At 30.0% G+C, this 21,940-nt stretch overlaps 1 protein-coding gene across 1 annotated transcript; it reads left to right on the forward strand.

Annotated features, from left to right (window-relative positions):
* Positions 1–420: 420 nt before the first annotated feature.
* On the forward strand, positions 421–19,001 carry LOC143245006 (cytosolic carboxypeptidase 2-like). Its single transcript, XM_076490735.1, has 7 exons — positions 421–570; positions 1,812–1,913; positions 2,969–3,094; positions 5,672–5,721; positions 9,788–9,857; positions 15,008–15,061; positions 16,382–19,001. Exons 1-7 carry the CDS (start codon positions 547–549, stop codon positions 16,412–16,414), a joined length of 459 nt encoding a protein of 152 aa, XP_076346850.1. The 5' UTR covers positions 421–546; the 3' UTR covers positions 16,415–19,001.
* The last annotated feature ends 2,939 nt before the right edge of the window (positions 19,002–21,940 follow it).

The raw sequence follows: 21,940 nt of genomic DNA on the forward strand, positions 1-21,940 counted from the left end.
TAGAGTTTTTCATAATACACAACTATTGTTTTCTTAATATGACTAGTATTGGACTGTACTTATTGTGTGGTTAGCATGGGCTGCAAGTTGAAAGTTCATATGTTTGAGCCTGAAATATGTTGTTGAACACACACACGACCCTTTCAGCTGTATGTGCATTATAAAAAGTGACAGTTAGTTTCATTATTTGGTTAAGGCTCACCACATAGTTGGAAGGTGATGTTTACTGGGTGAACGTCTATGTAGTAGTTTAAAATTAGAAATGGCTTTACCTGAATCTTGTGAACTTTAATCTGGACATTTAGTCCATGCATAAGGTACCACTAAGATTGAAAATATCAAATAATATATCTGATTCTGAAACTTCAGTTACTGTTTTGTTGTAAAATAGTTGTTAAATGTATTTGTTTTCTCAGGATGCAGAGAGATCATGATGTATTACTATTCTGTGACATTCATGGTCACAGCCGCAAATATAATTCCTTTATCTATGGTTGCGACAGCAAGAAAGAAACAACAGATCAACAGCACATCTTTCCTTTCTTAATGCAGAAGTGGGCTTCAGACTTGGTAAGGTAGAAGATATGTATTTACCACAAACTACAAGAAGCTGATATATAATTTCAGAATTCAGCTACTACTATTATATTTCTAGAAACCAACTTTAATTTTACTAGCAGTAATATTTTTGTTTGTCTTTGGTGCTCAGTTTTTAGGCTTGAAATCTCTGTATTAATAGTTAATTTGAGACTATAATAACCACCTCCCCACAGAACAGTTAGATATCACCTTGTAACTATTGCAGAAAAGTTTTTGCATATGAGTGAAGCTGTTGAAAGAGCTTTCACTCATGCATGTGATAACATACATTGTGCTAGTTTGTATTGTTAAATACCATTAAACAATAAGATACCATACCTAAATGGAGGAATATTTAGTCTGAGGTTAATTAATAGTTTTCCTGCCTGATAAATGTGTCTAAGATAGATATTCATTTCTCAACTGAACATTTTACCATATCTTTCCATTTATAGTATGTCTCTTTGCCTCATCAAGAATGAACTTTTCATTTGTGGTCCTGAAATAGTTATAGAAGCTAGTATTTCAACTTGCAATCTGCCATTCACAGAATTAAAATCTATTTCTAATCATACTATCCATTTCAGCAGCAGGAGCATTGAAATATTTGTTTATTGGTAAATACCCCAAGGGTTAGTAGTGTTTTCCCCATACTTGCCTTCACTGTGGTTGACATTTTAGAACAAAAGAGTTGGCAGATAGCCACAGTAGCTTTGCTATGCAACAGACAAAACAACCTTTTTGGTTATATTGTTCAATGGAATTGTTGTACAAGGAAGTTGTGTCATCCTATTGTTAATGTAAAGGAATTGTCTGATTGTATGTAGAAGATAGGATGTGCAGGGGTGATAGTTACTAACTAATTGGTTTTTTGGAGAGATAATAATGTACTTGAATTATATTTTCAGGTGGCAAAAATGTTAACTATCATTTTACATATTTGAAGTAACTATAATTTCTAGTTTATTTCTGAACATAGTAAAGTAGTGCATTCTGCTCATAACAATTGGCAGAAACTATGAATAAAACAGTGTCAGTGGAAGTGTAATACTCCTTAATTGTTAGCTATAATTCTCATAAAGATTTTGACAATTTTGCATAGCAAAATGATGAACTGTTATATTGTAGTGTGATTTTTGTTTTCAAAACTTCTGGACACATTTGGTAAGTTTATATTATTGTAATCTTCACCAATATCTGTTTACATGTGTATTGGTATATATACATTTCAGTTCAGCTTGTCTTGCTGCTGGTATAAAGTTCAACGAATTAAGGAAGGCACTGCTCGTATTGCTATGTGGAGACTTGGAGTTACGAATAGCTACACCTTGGAGGTATTAATTTCTGCATTACTTTCATGTAACTATTTCTGTAAAAATAATATGTTTTGTAACTCAGAAATGTAAGAGATATATATTAGCACAGCTAATAATTTTTTGCTGATTTTAAAAAGGATAAAATATTACATTTTTATCTTGGTAAAATTCGTCTTTGTTGACGTAGAGACATTAAGGAAGAAATCAAACAAACATTCACACAAATTGAATGTACTGAACAACAGTTAAATTTTAATACCAGTTGAATTAGGTCATCTGAATTATATTTTTTTCAGAACTATCAGAATTAATGTATTTCATTTATTCTTGACTCATAGATTTGTTCATTTGTATTTTTTTTAACTTCTATGATTTAATTAACAAACCAGTATTATTAGTTTTTTGTGGCTACCAATAACATATTTAGCTCTTTGACTCATTGTCTAAGTATTGGATGACTTTTTTTTCATTGTAGATTTTTCAAGTGTATGCATTTGAAAAACAGTTTAATCCTTATTTTATTTAACTTCTCATAATCCATTAGTCCTGTACTTGGACTGTCTCGTTTAATTTAATATTTGGACAATTCTCCATATTCATTATTCAGGAACTATTAATACAACAGCATATTTTAATAATGTAATTTAAAAATAAATATTAATCTGAAAAATTCATCATTGTTATAAGAAAAATATGTTTAGAAATTTATTAGCATGCACTGAAATTCACCTTAAAGTTTGTTGCAAAAATTAAGATAAAATAAATAAATTAGACAGTTCAGTGTTGAACACATTTAAACATAATGTAAGTTTAGATTAACATTTTCTGGCAAAACTTAATAAATTAATAATACTCAGCACAAACATAGTCCTCTGTTATTGTTGTAAAAACAACTTAGCTGAAAAGTTTGAAAATAGAATAGAAACATATCGGTCATGTCTCTCAGTTTTGTAGTATTTAATATTGAATAAGTCTCATTGTTGTTTGTTGTATTTATGAGAGAATTTGGTGATGTTATATTGAAACTGAAGATATTAGTTTACATTAATACTTGTTCTGCTTCTGCTTTGTAGGCTTCATTGGCTGGTTCTTCTAAGGGTGACTTAGCAGGATATCATTTTACAGCTTTTGATTATGAAGCTATCGGACATCATTTTTGTGAAGCTTTGTTGGAATACTGTACAATTGATGGCATGAAAGTAGGTGTATTTTTGGAATTGTACTACTAGAATTAATTTTTGTATGTGTATCTGTATAAATATAATATCTGTGTATCTTTATAAATACAATAGTATTGCTTGTTGTGTGCCCAAGTAACTACTTTACATGTTGTGGATAGATTTTCACAAAAATTGGAATAAAGGTTCATTAGGTCCATGCAGGAATTTTCAGTTTTGCATTTTCTAGTTTTTTTGAGCATTTTTGTATTTTTTACCACTACTTCACCCTTTGAAGATGCATCTTTACATATTTGGTATGGAAGTTCATTGGGTCCATGGGGAGATACATATAAATTTACAGTTTCACATTTTGTATTTTGGGTTTTTGTGATCATTTTTGCATTTTTTACAATTACATATAAGGGATGTAACTTTTTAAATCTTTCATTAATCAGGAATTTACATAACTTCCATCCAGCTAGTATAAAATAAAATACAAAACTTGAAAAACGTTTTAAATTTCTGTTTTATTTCCAGGAGTGTTACCTTAGATGTCTTAATAGAATAACTTTAATACTGCTAATTTACATTGTTATAGCACTAAAAATTATATACTTTAAGGTTCTAGTAAACTACAATATTTATTTCTAATACATTCAATAAAATGCTAGTTATCATGTAATCAAATGAACTAGTTAGGGGATTTCTGAACCATGACTATGTAGATTCATTTTCATTGTTAATATTTCTGTTTTCCATATATATATATATATGGTTTTGCAACTATAACATTTTAAAATATACATCCATCTAATTTATTTAGAATTATAAACAAGTTTGCTATTCACACAAAAAGAAGCCCACCAATTCATATTGATATTTGAATGTTTATAATCATACAAAACATGCTGAATTAGTTATTTCAGTGAATTTAACCAATGAATATATTCCTCATTTTCCAAAAAATGAAATAAGATAACTTAGATTAACTGAACTTAAAAATTCTATGTAAGTATCTAATATATACTGTGAGGAGAAGTTTACATCTACTAAAAATAGTTTTGTAGAAATAAAAAAAAAACTTTAAAAAATATATTACATTTGTTGCTCTGTATTGTTTGAATTTTGGTATTGATTGATATGTATGTAGTATGAAGTCAGTTTGATTGATGAAAATTTCAAAAAGCTATTTAATAATCACAAAGTTGTATTTGAAAACTTGCCAAAAATTTTATGTAGAATGTTGAGTAACTAAAGTAAGAATATTATCATAGAATGAGAAGGGATATTTGTATGTTATGCATTAAATTGTAAATAATGTGAAGGCTATTTAAAAACAGATGAAGAAATGAAATAATCAGCTGAGCAAATAATTTTTCTAAGTGAATAAAAGATTGCTAGTTACATTGGCAGAACAAAATAAATAAGAATGAATATACATAAGTCACATATTAGAGATACTATACTAAAACTAAAAAGAAATGTGGTAGTCTAGTGGAATTTTATTTTTCAGTTTTTATTTCTTTTTTTTTATTGTAGCAAAAAGTTGAAAGCAGTGGTATGAAAAGGATTGAATCAATAAAAATAATAATGTTAGAAAGGTGGTTTTACCATTTATGAGTAATTGAGTTTCATAAACATATCATTGATTACAGTATTATAAATCATTTTATGAAATATTTAGCATGTATCATCAATATAATGTAAATACAATTTTATCTTCTGTATGAATAATGGGATAAAACAAAACTTATGTTTCAGTGATTCCACAGTTTCTTTAAACATATTAGCAATGTATTGTGAAGATAGATTAGAAATAAGTTATTTGCTAAAAAAACAGAAAAAAACAAAAAAAACACCTAAGTTTGAAAGTGATGAATCAATGACTGTACTTCGCTACCAGTGATTACTAAACATTTTAATAACAATTCATTATAAGATCACCATTACATGAAGTTGATACCTAACCACTACTACAAGTATTTTGTCCAGTGTAGTACAGTATTTTATGTGAAGAGTTTATATTTTAATCAGTCTAAAAAGTAGTAAAATTTTCTTTGTTGCAGTTAGTACATTTTTATACGTTGAATTCCATATGATTTTAATTTAATATTAATAGTTAAGGAAGTTTATTGTTAAACTACATTTTAACTGTGTTTAGTTCTATTAATTGTAATTTTAATATTCCTGCATACAAGAACTAGCTCTAAAGTCAGATTAATCTCTTACAATATTTAACACTGTCCAACTGTATGAAATAATTTACTATCAAAGAAAACAATTTTGTTTACAATAATTTATTTTCAGGAATATTGTAACCTTTTCACCTTATTTTGCAGTTGCTTTCCTGTGTATGTACAGAGTTGTATGTATTTGTTGACACATAACACATCTTTTATCTTCTTTGCATTATAGAAAATTCCTGATGTATGACATTATATTATTTTTAATCTGTATTTGACTGACACATGGTTTTGAAATGTTTCATTAGTGTTATATGTTTTGTGTTATGTTCCAAATCTTACCTATTTCTTGTCATTTCAAAATGCATATTCATGTATGTGGTTAAGTAATTAGGTCCATGATGAACAGAATTTAAGTATTGCTTTTTTTCAGGATTTGAAAGCTGGAGTTATTGGTGAAAAGTTGCAAAATGCTGATTCAAGGTGAGTCTCCTCTTTGCCCAAGTGTTGAGAAACATCTCAGTTTTAACCCTGAGCATGGGAAGGAATTAAAATGTACATGCCTCGACCTTTTACAAAGTGCCATTCAACATAATATTATGCATTTAATGTCAGATATTAACAAAGGACTGGTCCTGATTCCCTAGGACCAGGCTTATGTTGTCAGTTCACTGACATATCTTAAGTAAAAAATACCTTTGTAATACATCTGATTTTTTGTGATCAGTAGCTTGTACATTTTACTAACAGTTTGCTACTTTGCATGTTAAAATTTTTATTTCACTTGTCAATAAGTTTCTGAGTTCCTCCTTCTCTTAAATTTAGTTGTCTTTTTTTAATATTTTGGTGATAACTTATCTCTGTTATGTGTGTGAATGATTTATTAGTGTTTGAAGGGTTGATTGAACTACATATTTACTGTGACTTCTTGTTATGTTGACAGAAAGAGTCGCAAACTTAATTTTACATACAATATGGCAAACATTAATGCAGATGTAACAAAATAATAAAATTATGTTTGTTTATTAAATCATGATAAAGAAATAGTATTAATATATGGTTTAGAATCGAAGGTTTCTTGATGAACAAATATTTTTTTCTAAAGTAAATAAAACATTAAATAGTTTTAATTGGAGTACAATGTATTTTTGTGTTAAATTTTAAATAGTTTTGTTTCGTCTTATGGTTTTTAATATGTCCCTTTCACATGATAAATTGAACTTGAGCCTTAAGAAATTCTCTTATCAAATAAATTGGTGTAGATTGTTTATGTTACCTAAGATTCACAATAACCTAGGGAGAAAGTATGAGAACTGGGGGGAAGAATGTAATACTCTATTGCTTATATTAATATTAAAATTACACACTTAAAATTAAAACATACTCAAAGTGAACAACACCATCATATTTAAGTCTCAAACAATATGTTTCAATATCTTGCATATAACTATTGCTGTTTTTGACTTTTCAGAAGCTAGTTAATTAATTTTCCTTGATACTATGAAATGGTGTGCTCATAGTTTGCATTTTTGTACAAAAAATATTATTTAAAATTTGTAAAAGCATAATTTGAAGATGTAATCAATTTAAAAATTGACAAAAGTTATCAAGTTGCATGGTGAAGTGAGGGCTGGAGAAGTTAACAGTTGGTTAAAAACAGTTTCAGGTGGTACTGGTTGGAGAAAGAACTAGACATTAACTTTTTGTTGGGAGTAAATCACAGGTAATGAAGCAAAACTAGAATATTTGTTCAATTCATTATTTCTTATATATGGATTTCCTCACTTGGCTTTTGATTAGGAGTCTTCTGTCTCCTTGATCTCGGGTTATTTGACAGCCTTGTACCACACCTTTTGTTTTTCCTGATCCCATAGGATGTTTACCTTTCCTATGCTTTACCTGTTGCTGCACTCCTTTCAGAATTATTTTTTATCATGGTAGATTACCTTTTCAAATTGGTATGATAATTTGGTCTTTCACTGCCTCACTTTTCCTCTATTTTAGCCCCCCTCTTGTGCACTTTGTTTCAATTTTCCCTTATGACTTATTTCCTTCTCTTTTTAGACTGTGGATGTAGGTGGTCTGATTTATTTGTCACCAATGTTTCATGTACACTTTGTACATGATTATTCCTTCCTCTCTAAAACTTTAAAGAGTCATGTGGAGAATGGTGCCTGTCTAGGTATTTTTTAATCAGTCATAATGTAAGGTCAGGTTGACTTACATATTATATTTCTATAGCCACTTAGTGTACACTACGAAGATGGTGTGTTCCACAAGATTGCTTGTAGGTTTATCCACGTGATGGAATCGTTTCATAAGTTTGCCCATCCTGGACTGTACTCACCCATGTGCTACATGGGTAAAGCAGAAAGGGATCCCTCATTCTATCCTCATGTGGATTTCAGTTCCCAATGACTAGGTTTTGGATTTAGAGTTGAACCAATTAATTTAAGTCCTCACATGTGTTTTACAAATGTCTGTATTCTTCCTTCATTTATACTCCTTGTTGGTTCATCAGTGTTGTGAGTGATGCCGATGCTTATTGTTACAAGGATGTTATTGCACTTGGAGAGGTTCTGATCAGTTTCAAATTTTAAGGAGATGCTTTGCATTGTGCAGACAACTTTTTGGATACTGGATTGAACTATCCAGTATATTAATATGTGCTCATTCAGTGGTTGGGGGTTCAAGATTCCCTCTGGTCTCATGCATTTGAGATAAAGATGATATAATCCTCTTTTCTATCCCCACATGGATATCAGTAACCAGTGGCTGTATTTTGGACTGTAGTTGACTTACCAGCAGTATGATCTTCGTCCTACCCTCACATGGATGTCAGTTCCAAACAATGTGGGTTTTGGATTTTGTTAACTTGCTGTGTAAGGTCCATCACATTCTAGACACTCTACATCTAGGAAACATACTTTTAATTTTACCATCTTTTATATTTTTTATGGTAGGGTTTCATAAATATTTGGTCACTATTTGGCCTTAATTCTCTCCCACTATGATGTGCTGTTCTATATTTCTGCCCATATGTGTGACATCTTTCTTCGATGGTTGAAGATTATACCTGTTTCAGAATTGGTGTGGTCTCCCACATCGAATCTTTGAATCTGACTATCTCATCTTAGGGACTGTCCTTCAAACAATTTTGAAAGACACTCCTTTCTTTTCCTCCCATTGGTTCGTCCATCAATTCAGTGTGGGATTCTAGCTACTTATGTGTGTGGAGGTAATGTACAGGATAAGAAGCTACAACTTTCCATACACTGAAAATATATTCTAATGGATACTTACCTCCTCTCACACTTCACATCATTCCTTCTCACTGAAAATTTGTGCTTCCATCTTCTGCTCAAGCTCAAAGTGGTAGTTCAGTAGAATTGAATAGAGGGAGTCACATGAGTCAAGAGAGTGTGTAACACATGATGATTTTTATGAAAAGCACATTAAAATCAGTCAATTTGAAATGAGTAGGAGAATCAAAGCTTATGACATGTTCAGTAAATATTTTTTTGTGCATTGAGGGAAGCAATGAAGGAGACTAGCTATTTACATAATACAAGGTAAGTACTTATGAGAAATACAATTTCAGTATTTAACTTCACTGAGTGGTCAACAGATTTGACACATTGAACTTCTATGTACAGACATTTCAAATATACACAACTGGGTTAATTTACTGTAAAATATAAAGTTATCATATCTTTCTTTTACAAGAAAAAAAGAAAAAGACAATTTCATTCAAATTTGTAATAGATAGCATTATGACCTCTCTGAGTCTTATCACCACAAACATGTCTTCTAAGAACTCTCTCAAGATGATTAGTGGCTGAAATGTCAAATAAAAAGTAAACAGTAATTAGTATCTAGTGAAACAACTTCCTGAGCAGTTAAAGATTAATTGAATGTGATCATGTAGGCTACTAACCATGATAGTGAATGAAGCCTTAATATATTGTTGTGCTGGAATTGATGCTTCTACAAGAAACAAGTGATAAATGATACAGGATTGTTTTAACCTAAGGTTAGAAATTTGTTTTTGAAAAATCATGTTGTAATCATAAAGCTAATTGAAAATACTACTATGTTACTGATGTAAATTTTTATGTTTATATTTTACAAGAACACCCCAGTCGACAAACTCTAACATACTTGTACTGATTCAGAAACTGAAATGTATAGTTTACCAGTTAAATAAGCTCATATTGATAATTCTTACGTTTGCTATTGTTTTGAGAAAGGTACAAGTTGTCTAGCTAACAACAATGTAAGCCCCCAATATATTTATGAAACTGTACAAAAAATTGCATGATATATGTACATATACCTTTCTGTTGTATACTGTTTATGAAGATGTTTATATTTTTCAGTCTATTTATTAATTTCTGCTACATTTAGATTAAACTGAGGAGACAGAGTTATATGGTCAGTAACTAGCACCTCATTTTCTTTAGACCATTAAGGTAAAATAATTATACTGAGAACTGCAGAAGCAGACAATTCTTTAATATAATGAGTATTTTTATTGGTTTTCTGTCAGTGACTGTGAAGAATCAGACAGCTCGGAGGAGGACGATTTGTGTCTTAAAGTGAAGAAAATAACTTTAAAGGTAGCTATATTTTGTTGTTGTTTATTACATATATCTTCTTAAACATAGCAAGGTTTGTAATTATCAACTTTCGTAGAACATATTGTTTCATTGATTTTGCTTATTAGAAACTTTAGGTTTCAGACTTTGCTTACAGAATAAAAAGGCTTGGCATGACCAGGTGGTTAGGCAGCTTGATTCATAATCTGAAGGTCATGGGTTTGAATTGTCATCACACCAAACATGCTCACCCTTTCACCCATGGGGGGTATTATAATCTGATGATCAATCCTGCTATTTATTTTTAAAAGAGTAGTTTAAGTGGTGGGCAGTGATGACTAGCTGCCTTCCCTTTAGTCTTGCACTGCTAAATTAGGGATGGGTAGTGCAGACAGCACTCGTGTTGCTTTGGGCAAAATCCAAAACAAATAAACAAACAAACATCCAGAATAAAATATTTGAGAACAATTATTTATGCTGTAAGAAACTAAATATGTTTAGTAGTGTTCTAATTTTTTACCTACTTGCTAATTAAGCAAGCTTAAGCTTATTGCTACATGTCAAAAAATTAATCATCTAATCTAAATATTTTTAAAACATTTTAACCTCCACTTTCATAGTGTTGTAAGCCTAGTCTAATTTAAATTTACAATCATGTTAATAATACTAGTTATGTATAGCTCACTATGCTTCAGCATTTTATGGTTACTTAAAAGTAAGTATATACTGTGTATTTTTTTATTGTTCAAAACGTAATTATAAAAGTTATAAAACCAATCTTGCAATGCTAAAGAAAAACAACAAAAAATTCACATCAGGCATAAAGCATTGAAACATGAAAAACTGTTACTCTGTATTTTGTTTAATGCAAACTGGAGTTTATTATGAGATATTTCAGTTAGCGTAAATAAAATCACGACCTATATCTCAAATTTGTAACTTTATTAGCTCAATATTTCTCTATTACAGCTTTCTAGGGGAGCTATTGTTATTAATGAATTAGTGAATTAGTAATTAGTGAGATTGTAGAATATCAATAGCTGTGATAGTGAAATACTAAGCAAGTAAAGTTAAAATTTAAAGATCATAGACTATGATTTTTTTTACGTTTGTAAAAATGAAAAGAAAACTATCACCAATACTTTACATATTAAGAAAATATGCTGCACATAAAAACATTTTATTAATTATTTACAAAAACATATCTCTATTACCTCTTCTGTGGCTATTAGTACTTTATACAGTCAGAGAAATGAGTGTGTTATGTTAAAATGATTTTGAATATGCAAATAACCAAGTCGCATGACACCCATAACCAGTAGGAAGTCACAATGGAGCGGCATGTATCAGAACTACAATTTGACTTTTTTTTTTGGCATTTTATAGGTAGTGTAATGCCACTGAAAATTGGTTACTTTTTAGAAGAGTGTGCAACAGCCCTTTTCAACACAAAATATTCATACATTGAAATCATAAAAAATATTTTCTGATTAAGGATAGAAATATCTCTTTAATAATGGCATTAAAAAATACAGGCATAATGATCAGTTGATGGATCCAGAACCATCTGGAAAGAGACCTTAAACAAGTTGTATTTCAGCTATGGTAAGCAAGGTGTAGTAACTTGTGACAAATGAGAATCCATAAACAGTCACAGAAGTCATCTACAGGCAACTCTACACAATATAATGAAGATCTCCATCTGGAAAAAAAGAGGCTAACATTAAATAGGTTCACCAAGGTGAGGCATCCAGTCATACCTCCTGTTTAACTGTCACATACCACATATGGCAGGAGAATACAATGAGTATTCATACTATTCCAGACATGGATGTACTGGTCAAGTCCCTGAATGCAGTGCCTGACTATTGAAACAGGTGCTGTGAAACTGCCATTTTGCACACTAGATGGATTATTGAAACCAAGCAAGGAAGAATGGTATGCTAGAAAAATGACAATCTTATAATGGAGCCTTTTGCAATTGAAACTAGTCTATAGGTATATTGTTAAGATGCATTATTGTCATGTAGAACATTATCAGATATGGTGATATAGATTGTAACAACTGGGTGAAGCTCTGAAACTTTTAATATAACATATTCAACCTCTGTATAGGTGTATCAATTACATAGTTTTTTTAAGTAGATGTGTTTTATAGATGCTAGATAAATAACCAAAAACAGTAATAGCACACAAGTATAGTAATTGAAAAACGATTGAATAATTAACAAAATATACAAAATTCCAACTAATTTTGATAGAAAAGTTTGTCATTCTCAAGGGAGAGAATAAAACTGTTTTAGTTTCTTGTACGTTCGGGTTCCAAATGGCCCCCTATGGGTCAAAATTCATCAACAGCAGTAAAGTGCAAAAACTAAGTTGAAAAAAACAACAACTTTCAAATATTGTTGAATTAAATTTCCTTTCATTATTGTCCATGTTCTCTATTTTTAAAAGTGGGAAAACTGTCTGAATAATGAAATGAAGTTTTATGAATTTCCACAAAGTACTTGTTCTTTAAATAGAGAAATAACTTATTTGTTTACTTAAATTTCAACCATTATTAAAATACTTCTTCAAAGCTTTAAAATAATTGTTTTGAAATATGTTGTACAAGTTTCTAGGTTCTGCATACATATCATGCTAATAAATCCTAATTAGGAAACCTTCTAGTGTATGTTGTCTTTTAAAAAGAATCTTTAGCATTTTTCTTTATTACACGTAATTAGATAACGATATCTGTTCTCAAATAAAAGAGTTTCACAGTTTCCTACTACATTTATATATATGTATATATATTTACACATGCATATAATGTGTGTGCATCCATGAATTGTGTCACTCTTTCAAGATAAAAAATTAAACGTCAAATTACTTGGAAAAGGGTAAAACTTACTTTAAAAGAGCATTATTTAGATAAGTCAGACCCAAACAGTAATAAGGCTTATCAGAATTAGGCTTTGCAAGCCTCCTATGTGGGAAAAAAAAAATATATATATATAAAGAGGAGGTTTGGGTGCTGAATCCCACAACTCTCACATATAAAACTTGGAATAGTAATTACTTCCTGATGAAATGGATGTATTAAAATAAAACAGGTTTCTACAACGTAATAATTGGGGTTGATAAGCAGAAACTTACCTTCTCAAGTAGGCATTCCAGCCAGCCATAATGATTACATAGCAATATAAACAGTATAATAAAATCTAATATGAACTGTTGTCATCTTAAGTAGACTATAGAATCACCTAAGTCTAATTATTAGTTAGTAGAAAAAGCTATTAGTAGGTAATTAAACTTATTTAAGCAACTAATGTTTAACATAACCTTACCATAGGTATTTAAAACCTAACATATCTAATTAAAAATTACTACTGTTAAGTAACTGAAAACTTGGATATTCCCTCCAAATTCTAAAAGTGTTGTAACAAACTGATATAAGCTGAGACAACAATCTTCAAACTGTACTGTTAAAAAAATGTGTATAGTTACATAAATCATTTCCCTAGCTAACCTGAACATGGTAAAATAGAAATTAACCTTGACATGTAATTTGTACTGAGACAGACATGATGCAACTGTAGTAACCTATTTTAAACTAAATGTATTTGTGTTTTACTGCAATAATTTTGTAGTAGCTTTCCACAAAACTTCTGCAATAATGTTATTTAAAGATTTGGTAACATTTAATAATATTTATATTTAAATATTTTAGAGAACTTTAGCAAAAGTATTATGCTTAATTCTTCATGGATAAAAGATCAGCCTTAGTATAAAATATTCCATTTTAATACAAGTTTTATAAATCTAAGAGACTGAAATCATTTTTTTTCCATATAGGTGAAAAACGGTTTTAGTATAGAGTGAAAGAAAGCCATAGCAAGAGTTCTGTTTATGAAAAAAAAATTATTTGACTGAATCATTTGTTTTTTTTAAATGTATTTCTTTGCCAGTTTTAATATTTTCTAGGTGCATTGTAGGAGGATGTATTATTAATAATCTGATAATTCAAATCAAAAAAGTCATCTATATGTCTGTTATTTAAATAAATTTAAATATAAAAAAATGCTCACCAATAAAATTGCAATACAAGGAGAACAGTTAACATCCACATTTATAACAATAACTTCATTGTAAGCATTTAAAAGTAATAGTCATTATAAATACAAAATTAATAATATCTTTTGTATTTTTGTTCTAAAAAAAATTAAAAATACTACAGTTCATTTTGCTCATTAATAAATTAATCAATCCACAAATTTGAAACTGTAATCAAGTTGTTTAAAGGAGTTTACATGTACACAAATTGTAAAATATAAATATGTGAACTGAACCAGATGCTTACACTTGATTTAAGGCTTTAAAGTTATGTAAATTTATAACAATTAATATCTGAAAGTCATGTTCAATATTTTTTTATTTTATTATTCAGTTAATTCAAATTAATAATTAACAGATTGGGTAACTGTCTTATAACATTTTTAACTGAACTAGTAATATATCTAAATTTTTATAAATCTTTGAACTTTTATACAAATCTGGAAATTTTTAAAGTGTGATAATTTTAATAATTCTAATTACAACTTGTACAAGGCCTAGCATTGCTTATGAGTTACAGCACTTGACTCTGAACCTGAGTGTCATGGGATCAAATCCTGTCACCAAGTATGCCTGTGCTTTTATCTGTAGAGGTGTTATAATGCCAGTCCTGCTATTTATTAGTAAAAGAGTAGCCCAGTAGGTGGCAGTGAGTGATGTTGATTAGTTGCCTTACTTCTATTCTATTACTTCAGAAATAGTAATGGTTAGTACAGACATCCCATGAGTAGCTTTATGTAAAATTCAACAAAAAAAACACTTAATTTTCATAACCTGAAAAATGTTAGTAAATTTGAGAATATATTTATTTATTTTTACTTTAAAAGCAAAATTATTTTCTGCTTTCTTTGTCGACTGTATAACAAATTAGTGCCAAAAGTGTTTTGAAATTAACAAAAAACAAATCTGTTGAATAACTCTTTAAACTAATCTTTGTGAAATCCTTATAAATGTATGTATACATGTTTTTACTGCTGTTTGTTGTTAAAAGCATGAAACAAAATAAATTCTTGTATATCAGAACTTCTAGCTGTTACATCTATTTGCATATCTGATAAGAATATCTTTTATAGAGCCGTGGATTAAGTGACAAACCAAAAAATGAAAAAGGAGTGAATCTTAAAAAGGTTTGTTGTTATAAAGATAGCTATCTCTAAATGTATGCTTTGTTTTCCTAAATTTTATAAAAAGGTTTTTCTAATGCTTTTTGTTTACTTCTGTAATGTTGTTTATCTGATTTTTTTATATAAACTTCATTGGATGGCAATTAATCATATCCAGGTGAAGATAAGTGTGGATGAATGCCATTAGAAGTAAAATATGTGTGTAGCAGACTAAGACATTTACTTATTTAACACAAAATAGAGTCTGTAGAAATGGAGGTTTAAATCAACAGATAAAACTTTTGAAATTTGGACATTTTATTGAATACAGGAACTGTGTATGTATGTCATCCAAATATAACACTAGATTAGATTTTACACCTAATTTTATCTTGTATGTTTTACATACATTAAGGCTAATTTAATTTATACAAATTTTCCTTTTGGCAATGAGAGACAAAAAAAATGTGTTTTTTGGGGTCAGTTGGAGATGCCAAGCTAATTTGAGGAGCATTATTGTGCCTCATAATGTATAATGAGTTAAAATACATGTAAAGAAATGAAAACAGGTACAGATTTTGGACAAAGTAATAGTTTACTTGATATTTTTAGGTAGAATGCAAATGAGACTATCTAAAAACTTATCTAGAGCTTTGAAATGATGTAAACCTTACAGTAGATATTTCATCGTGTTCAAATCACCTGTTGACTATATCTCAAAATAAGTTTAGAAGTCCTTATATGGCTTTATTTACTAAGTGTACTGTTTTGTACCTTTGGTTGGCTCAGCAAGAGCCTGTTTCAATATTACACTAGCCTTATTCATCAAAAGTAGGTCATTCAGTCATTTGTTCACTTTCAGTCTCAAAACAATAAGATCACTAGCTTACTTGTTTAGTTAAAGTGTAGCCACAGTTGAAGCAGTACTTACAACAGCATCATTAATGTGTATTTACATGTATAAGGACAATTTTCTCAAACTGATACATATTTATATTGGAAAAATGGCCGTCTTAGACACCACACAATATTACTGTTTTATTTTATTTTACTGTTAGAATATAGACCATCTTAATATCACTCTTATCAAATTCAGTTTCTTTTTGTAAAGTGTTTTATCATCAGAAAACAACTGTCTAGAATAATGCTACATTTCCAATTAATTGAAATGCTGTGTCTGATCATTTGTTTTTTGGCATGTTAGAACACCTGTTAAAAGATTTTGTGTTTCTGTTTTCAGTTCTTCGTGTATATAGCTTTATTAATATAATTACATTATGAGTTGTTTATGTGGTACAAGCACTGTCTTTTGGATTGTTAAAGTTATCTTTATTTATTTGACAGATTAGAAAAAAGACAACCCAAGTACCAAGATGACACAAAGGCAAATAGGAAACTGAAATATTTGGCTAGTCATCTTTGCTCTCTGTAGCTGTATATACTGCTTTTCCTATGAATATTATTAAATAATGAAGTGACAGCTGTGTTGATCCAACGTCCTGGAGGTGTGGGTCTTTTTAGTTTTGTGGATTTTTTTTCTTCACAGAAAATATTTTCTATATAAATTTTGTATTTGACTATAGGACAAATACATCATATAATGTCATCTATAGACATTCCTTTGGGAAGTGTAAAGCTGTATTTACATTTAAATTCCTTAGTTTAGAGTTTTTTTCAAGAATAATTTCTTGTTACTTAAAATTTCATACAAAGTAACTTGGCTGTTCATTTTACTGATATTTTCCCTGAAGTTTGTGGTGCAATTAAAAAAATATATCAACTTAACTCTGAAAACCTTGGGTATGTGTGAATTAATAGGTTAAGAACTTTCTGCAGTTATTTTGCTATGATATTAATCTCATTGTTCAATGTGAATCTAGTGACTGCATAACTTAAACATAATCTGGAGAATGATCTATGTAACAAAAATATAAACTACAAGATATGAAGTATGCTTAAAATGTCTTGTATTCATCAAAACTTATTTATATGGAAATAAAAAGGGCAAAGAATATAAAATAGAATGTCAATTAACCATGCTGTGTTAGCAAGGAAATTCAATTGCCAGAAAAAATGAGACACCAATTTAATGTAGAAGTAAGAATGACGATTTACTGTTTGGATGTGAAGCTATTATGTTTGTAATGGACTAAGGCTTTCATATTTAAGTTTACAAATGACAGAGAGAGAATGGATTTCACATAAGATGTTTGAGGTTTAGAAATCAAGTATAGACTTTTCAGCTTTGAATATTAATTTTATATTGCTAAATAGAATTGTATTAATTCAAGTTTAAGAAATATTTTGATATTTAAGAGTGTCTAGTTGTGTGAGCCACAAATCAGTGTGAAAGTTTGCACTAAGTGGTAATTTTTCCACATGGTTATTGACTCAGTTCATGAAATTACATCTGAATACATCATCATTATTTCACATGCAACACATGTTTTAAACTGATTTTCTCTTCTATTACATAAAATGTTAACAATGAGATAAACAAAAAGGAGGTTTGACTGTAATATATAACTGAAATGTCTTGGGTTAGAACTCAAATGCACAAAGAAATTGTGCTTTAAGCTGGCTCAAAAATGTTTTATTATGCTATTAGTAATATTTAATATTGTTTCTAAACAGTTGAATAAGTTTTATATATTGAAAATAAGCTATTAAAATCAATACTATAAAGGTATGTCTTGTACTTGTTTCACAAGTAATAGGTATGTTACTCTTTATGATTATAAAGACTACTTTGATTGTTATTTAAATATATGAAGTAAACACTATTAAACTAGTGTGTGATACTTTCTTTACTTGGCTAGCAACTCAAAGAACAAACTCGAGGTAGTAGTAGCACAAGTGGAATAGTCACATGTGAGTGGCAGAATCTAGTCAGACAATAAGCTTAAAAGTTTTGGTCATTGGTTGTTGAAGCTAAAAATAATATCAGAGATCAGGCTTATGTTTTAAAACCTGCATATTGCAATATTTCAAACCACAATATTCTAGAAAATGTGTGAACAGTGTATACATACAATATCGTAATTTTAAGTGAAAAAATATTATGGAATATATATATATATTATAATTTTGAAGCATTTATTTAGTGTAATTAACAAAGAAAAAAACACAAGTTCTGAGGTGGCCCACCTGTAAAAAAAAAAAACAAAAAAAACTTCAGAATGGTTCTGTCTGTACCAAATTATAGGTTTGTTGCTCAAAAAAATTGAGAATGTTTTGAGAATGTCCTGTTTCTTACAGGATTCTTTCCCACCCTTTTAGGGTATCACATCTGTAGTCTGAGCAATAATAATGAAGGACAGTTTTTAAAATAACTTTCTTGTTAAATTATGTTGCTTGAGAGCTATAAAACATTTCTTCTATAAGCTTGCATTTAAATGTCTTTTTAAGATGGCTGGCACGGGTATTAAAACTTTAATTAAACTCAAGTTCAGAACATTTCAACCTTTTCAATTAAACTTTTAATTCCCGTATCAGCTGTCTTTAGAAAATATTTTTACTGCAAATAGGTTTTTTTTTGTCATCAGGAAGCTTAGATTTAGTTGTAGTTAGCAGAAAATTTAGCATAATAAAATAAAGGTATTATGCACCATGCTAAATACACAGACTTTGCACAAAAACATACTTTATTTTTTGCACAATATAATAAGTTTATTTTTTGCATGTGACACCGTTTAACTTGAACTAATTCTTGAATCAAAATCTGAATAAATGTTTTTTTTAATTATGTTGAAATCAAAATACTAAACTCAAAATGGGAAATCCTTTTTTAAGTAATGCTATATCACTGGTACAAGTTTTTGGTATTAGCATTTTACATTAAATATTTTAAATAGATATTGAATAATGTTTCGAATTATGTCAAGGTTAATGAACTGTATTTGTTTGTTTGGTTTATACTGTAGAAATAATTTATTAGACTTCAATGAAAATGTTTAGTTGTATTGTTTTGTAGACGTTGCTGAAAATTTAATAAATGTGGATGTGTGATAGATCATTTATGAAAAACTTGTGATTACTTGCATTATTCAGAGTATGCATTTCCCTTTATTTTGATTCTTTAAAATATTATCATAAAATCACGTTAGCAAAGATGACACATTAATTATCATTAAGGTAGTAGCAACAGAGAAAATAGTACAATTATGATTTTATTGGGTATTTTAAATGCGATTTACCGACATCTTAGATCCTTCCTCGCTTCATTGCATAATGAATTTATTACATTTGTTCATGGGGAGGGGACAGATTCTAATTGGATAGTCCTGAAGTATGACAATGATTCTAATTGGATAGTCCTAAAGTATGACAATGATTTTAATTGGATAGTCCTGAAGTATGAGAATGATTCTAATTGGATTGTCTTGAAGTATGAGATTTTAGTTTTTAATATTTTAAAAATAATCTCTAAATTGTGACATTCACCGGCATAAACGTGTTGTTGTTATTATTGATGGGCAAGCTATCTATATTATCTTGTACCAAATAAGTATCTCCAATCAAGTGAGACTTAGAGGAAGTAATTTTGACCTTTTTGATAATCAAAAATAATAAGTAAACACTTCTTAAAGGAAAAAAAAAATATTTAGTAACATTTGATCCCACACAAGCACACTCAAATAAAAACACCTAGAAATTCTGCTACTACATGTAGATGAGGGTTTTTTTTATTTACTATGAGATAAAAGTATGAACTTGCTATATATAAATAAAGAGTAGAATGAATCCATATATTATCAACTATTCTATCATTAGAACTTTGTAAAAATAATTGATTTTGTTATAAATACGTATAGATTTAATGCGAAAAGCTTAAAAGAACAAGTTAAGATTAAAAAATTTAAATGCTGATTGTTATTAGAAATAAACCAGACACTACCTTCTTCATGATATTCAGCAACAAAGTTTTACATAACACGATAAACTTTTAGACATTAATTTCACGAACATCTGTGATATGTAGGTGTAAAGGCCTGGTATAGCCAGGTGGTTAGAGTGATCAATTCATAATCTGCGAGCTTGAATTTCTGCCCCACTAAACATGCTCGCCTTTTCAGCCGTGGTGGCGTTATACAGTTACGATCAATCCCACTAATCGTTGGTAAAAGAGTAACCCACAAGAGTTTGCAATGGGTGATGATGACCAGCTGCCTTCCCTTTAGTTTTTCACTGCTAATTTAGGGACGGCTAGCTCTGATGGCCCATGTGTGGCTTTGAGCGAAATTTCCAACAAACCAAACCATGTAGGTGTTCTTTCGATACACGGTATGTTCCAAAAATAGCTTCCCTATTTTGAACTTTAACAAAACCAAAATGAGACTTTGTAAATGTTCCAATTTGACTATGGGGTTTATGGTAGTATAAAAGTAAATGTAATATCTACAATTATAATAATTAATTTCTAATTATATATTATTTAATTACACGTAGTTATATTAACAAACGCAAAATAATCATCTTGGTAGTAATTATATTTGGGTATTAAATGGTACATAGAATTTGATCAAACTATCAAATTCTCTAATGCTTCACTAGCTTTCTGTGTTTTATTATATATAATCATATACCATGCATTTTCTAACTTCTAATTTTAGTGTAGAATTAAAATTGTTTTTGATTTATTGAGTTTATGTAGGACATGATACATAGTTAAAAAAAAAACCATTGACTTTTTTCAGCTGTTATTGTTCTTTAGATTATAAGATATAAATAATAGCAGTTTATTTTTACTGGTTGGGTAATGATAACATATTTTGAATGAGAATGATCAGTTACGTAAGTTGCGCTGGTCGCTGTAGGCAAATCATGTTTTCTGTTAAGTAAGTTTGTTTGTTTGTTTTTTGAATTTCGCACAAAGCTACTCGAGGGCAATCTGTGTTAGCCGTCCCTAATTTAGCAGTGTAAGACTAGAGGGAAGGCGGCTAGTCATCACCACCCACCACCAACTCTTGAGCTACTCTTTTACCAACGAATAGTGGGATTGACCGTAACATTATAACGCCCCCACAGCTGAAAGGGCGAGCATGTTTGGCGCGACGGGGATGTGAACTCGCGACCCTCAGATTACGAGTCGCACGCCTTAACACGCTTGGCCATGCCGAGCCCTGTTAAGTGAGAAACTTTAGTTTTAAACATTACTGTACTGGATCTCAAGAGATTTGGTCGACTAGAAAACATCTTGAACGAAGAAGCTAGTTGTTCAGTTCGTGAGAGCTATAGAAAGTGCGTCATCATCCAGTGTACACAAAATAAATGCAGAAAATGTGTTTATTTATTGATTCAATAAAGGTTGATTTCATTTTGTGTAATACGCCTGGGACCAATCTCTTGACTTACATTCTGTCAGTTTGACCATAATATTTTGTTGCAGTTTTCTGTTTGTTTGTTTGTTTGAGAATTTCGCACAAAGCTACTCGAGGGCTATCTGTACTAGCCGTCCCTAATTTAGCAGTGTAAGACTAGAGGGAAGGCAGCTAGTCATCACCACCCACCGCCAACTCTTGGGCTACTCTTTTACCAACGAATAGTGGGATTGACCGTCACATTATAACGCCCCCACAGCTGAAAGGGCGAGCATGTTTAGCGCGACGCGAGCGCGAACCCGCGACCCTCGGATTACGAGTCGCACGCCTTACGCGCTAGGCCATGCCGGGCCTTGCAGTTTTCTGTTTTTGTTAAAATGCATATTGTGCTCACTTGAACTCTTTTTTTTTTTCTTTTTTTTTTTTTTACATTAAGTACAAAGAAGATAATGGAAACATGAAACTATACGTATCGTAATTGTGAATTTAACGAAACTTGACAAACGTTTAGTAAACATTTCAAGCCGTTGTAAACACACGCAAAAGATCATAATTCTGAATAAAGTATTTCGACTATAGATTC

This window comes from Tachypleus tridentatus, chromosome 1 (assembly GCF_004210375.1).
Source record: "Tachypleus tridentatus isolate NWPU-2018 chromosome 1, ASM421037v1, whole genome shotgun sequence".
NCBI classification, from domain to species: Eukaryota; Metazoa; Arthropoda; class Merostomata; order Xiphosura; family Limulidae; genus Tachypleus; species Tachypleus tridentatus.

What these genes read in the sequence shown, in the direction of transcription:
- LOC143245006 (XM_076490735.1), top strand. Translation starts at nt 547, where the DNA reads ATGCAGAAGTGGGCTTCAGACTTG. An exon ending in AGAAGTGGGCTTCAGACTTG is followed by an intron (nt 571 to 1,811) that starts GTAAGGTAGAAG and finishes TATACATTTCAG; the next exon opens with TTCAGCTTGTCTTGCTGCTG. An exon ending in GTACAATTGATGGCATGAAA is followed by an intron (nt 3,095 to 5,671) that starts GTAGGTGTATTT and finishes GCTTTTTTTCAG; the next exon opens with GATTTGAAAGCTGGAGTTAT.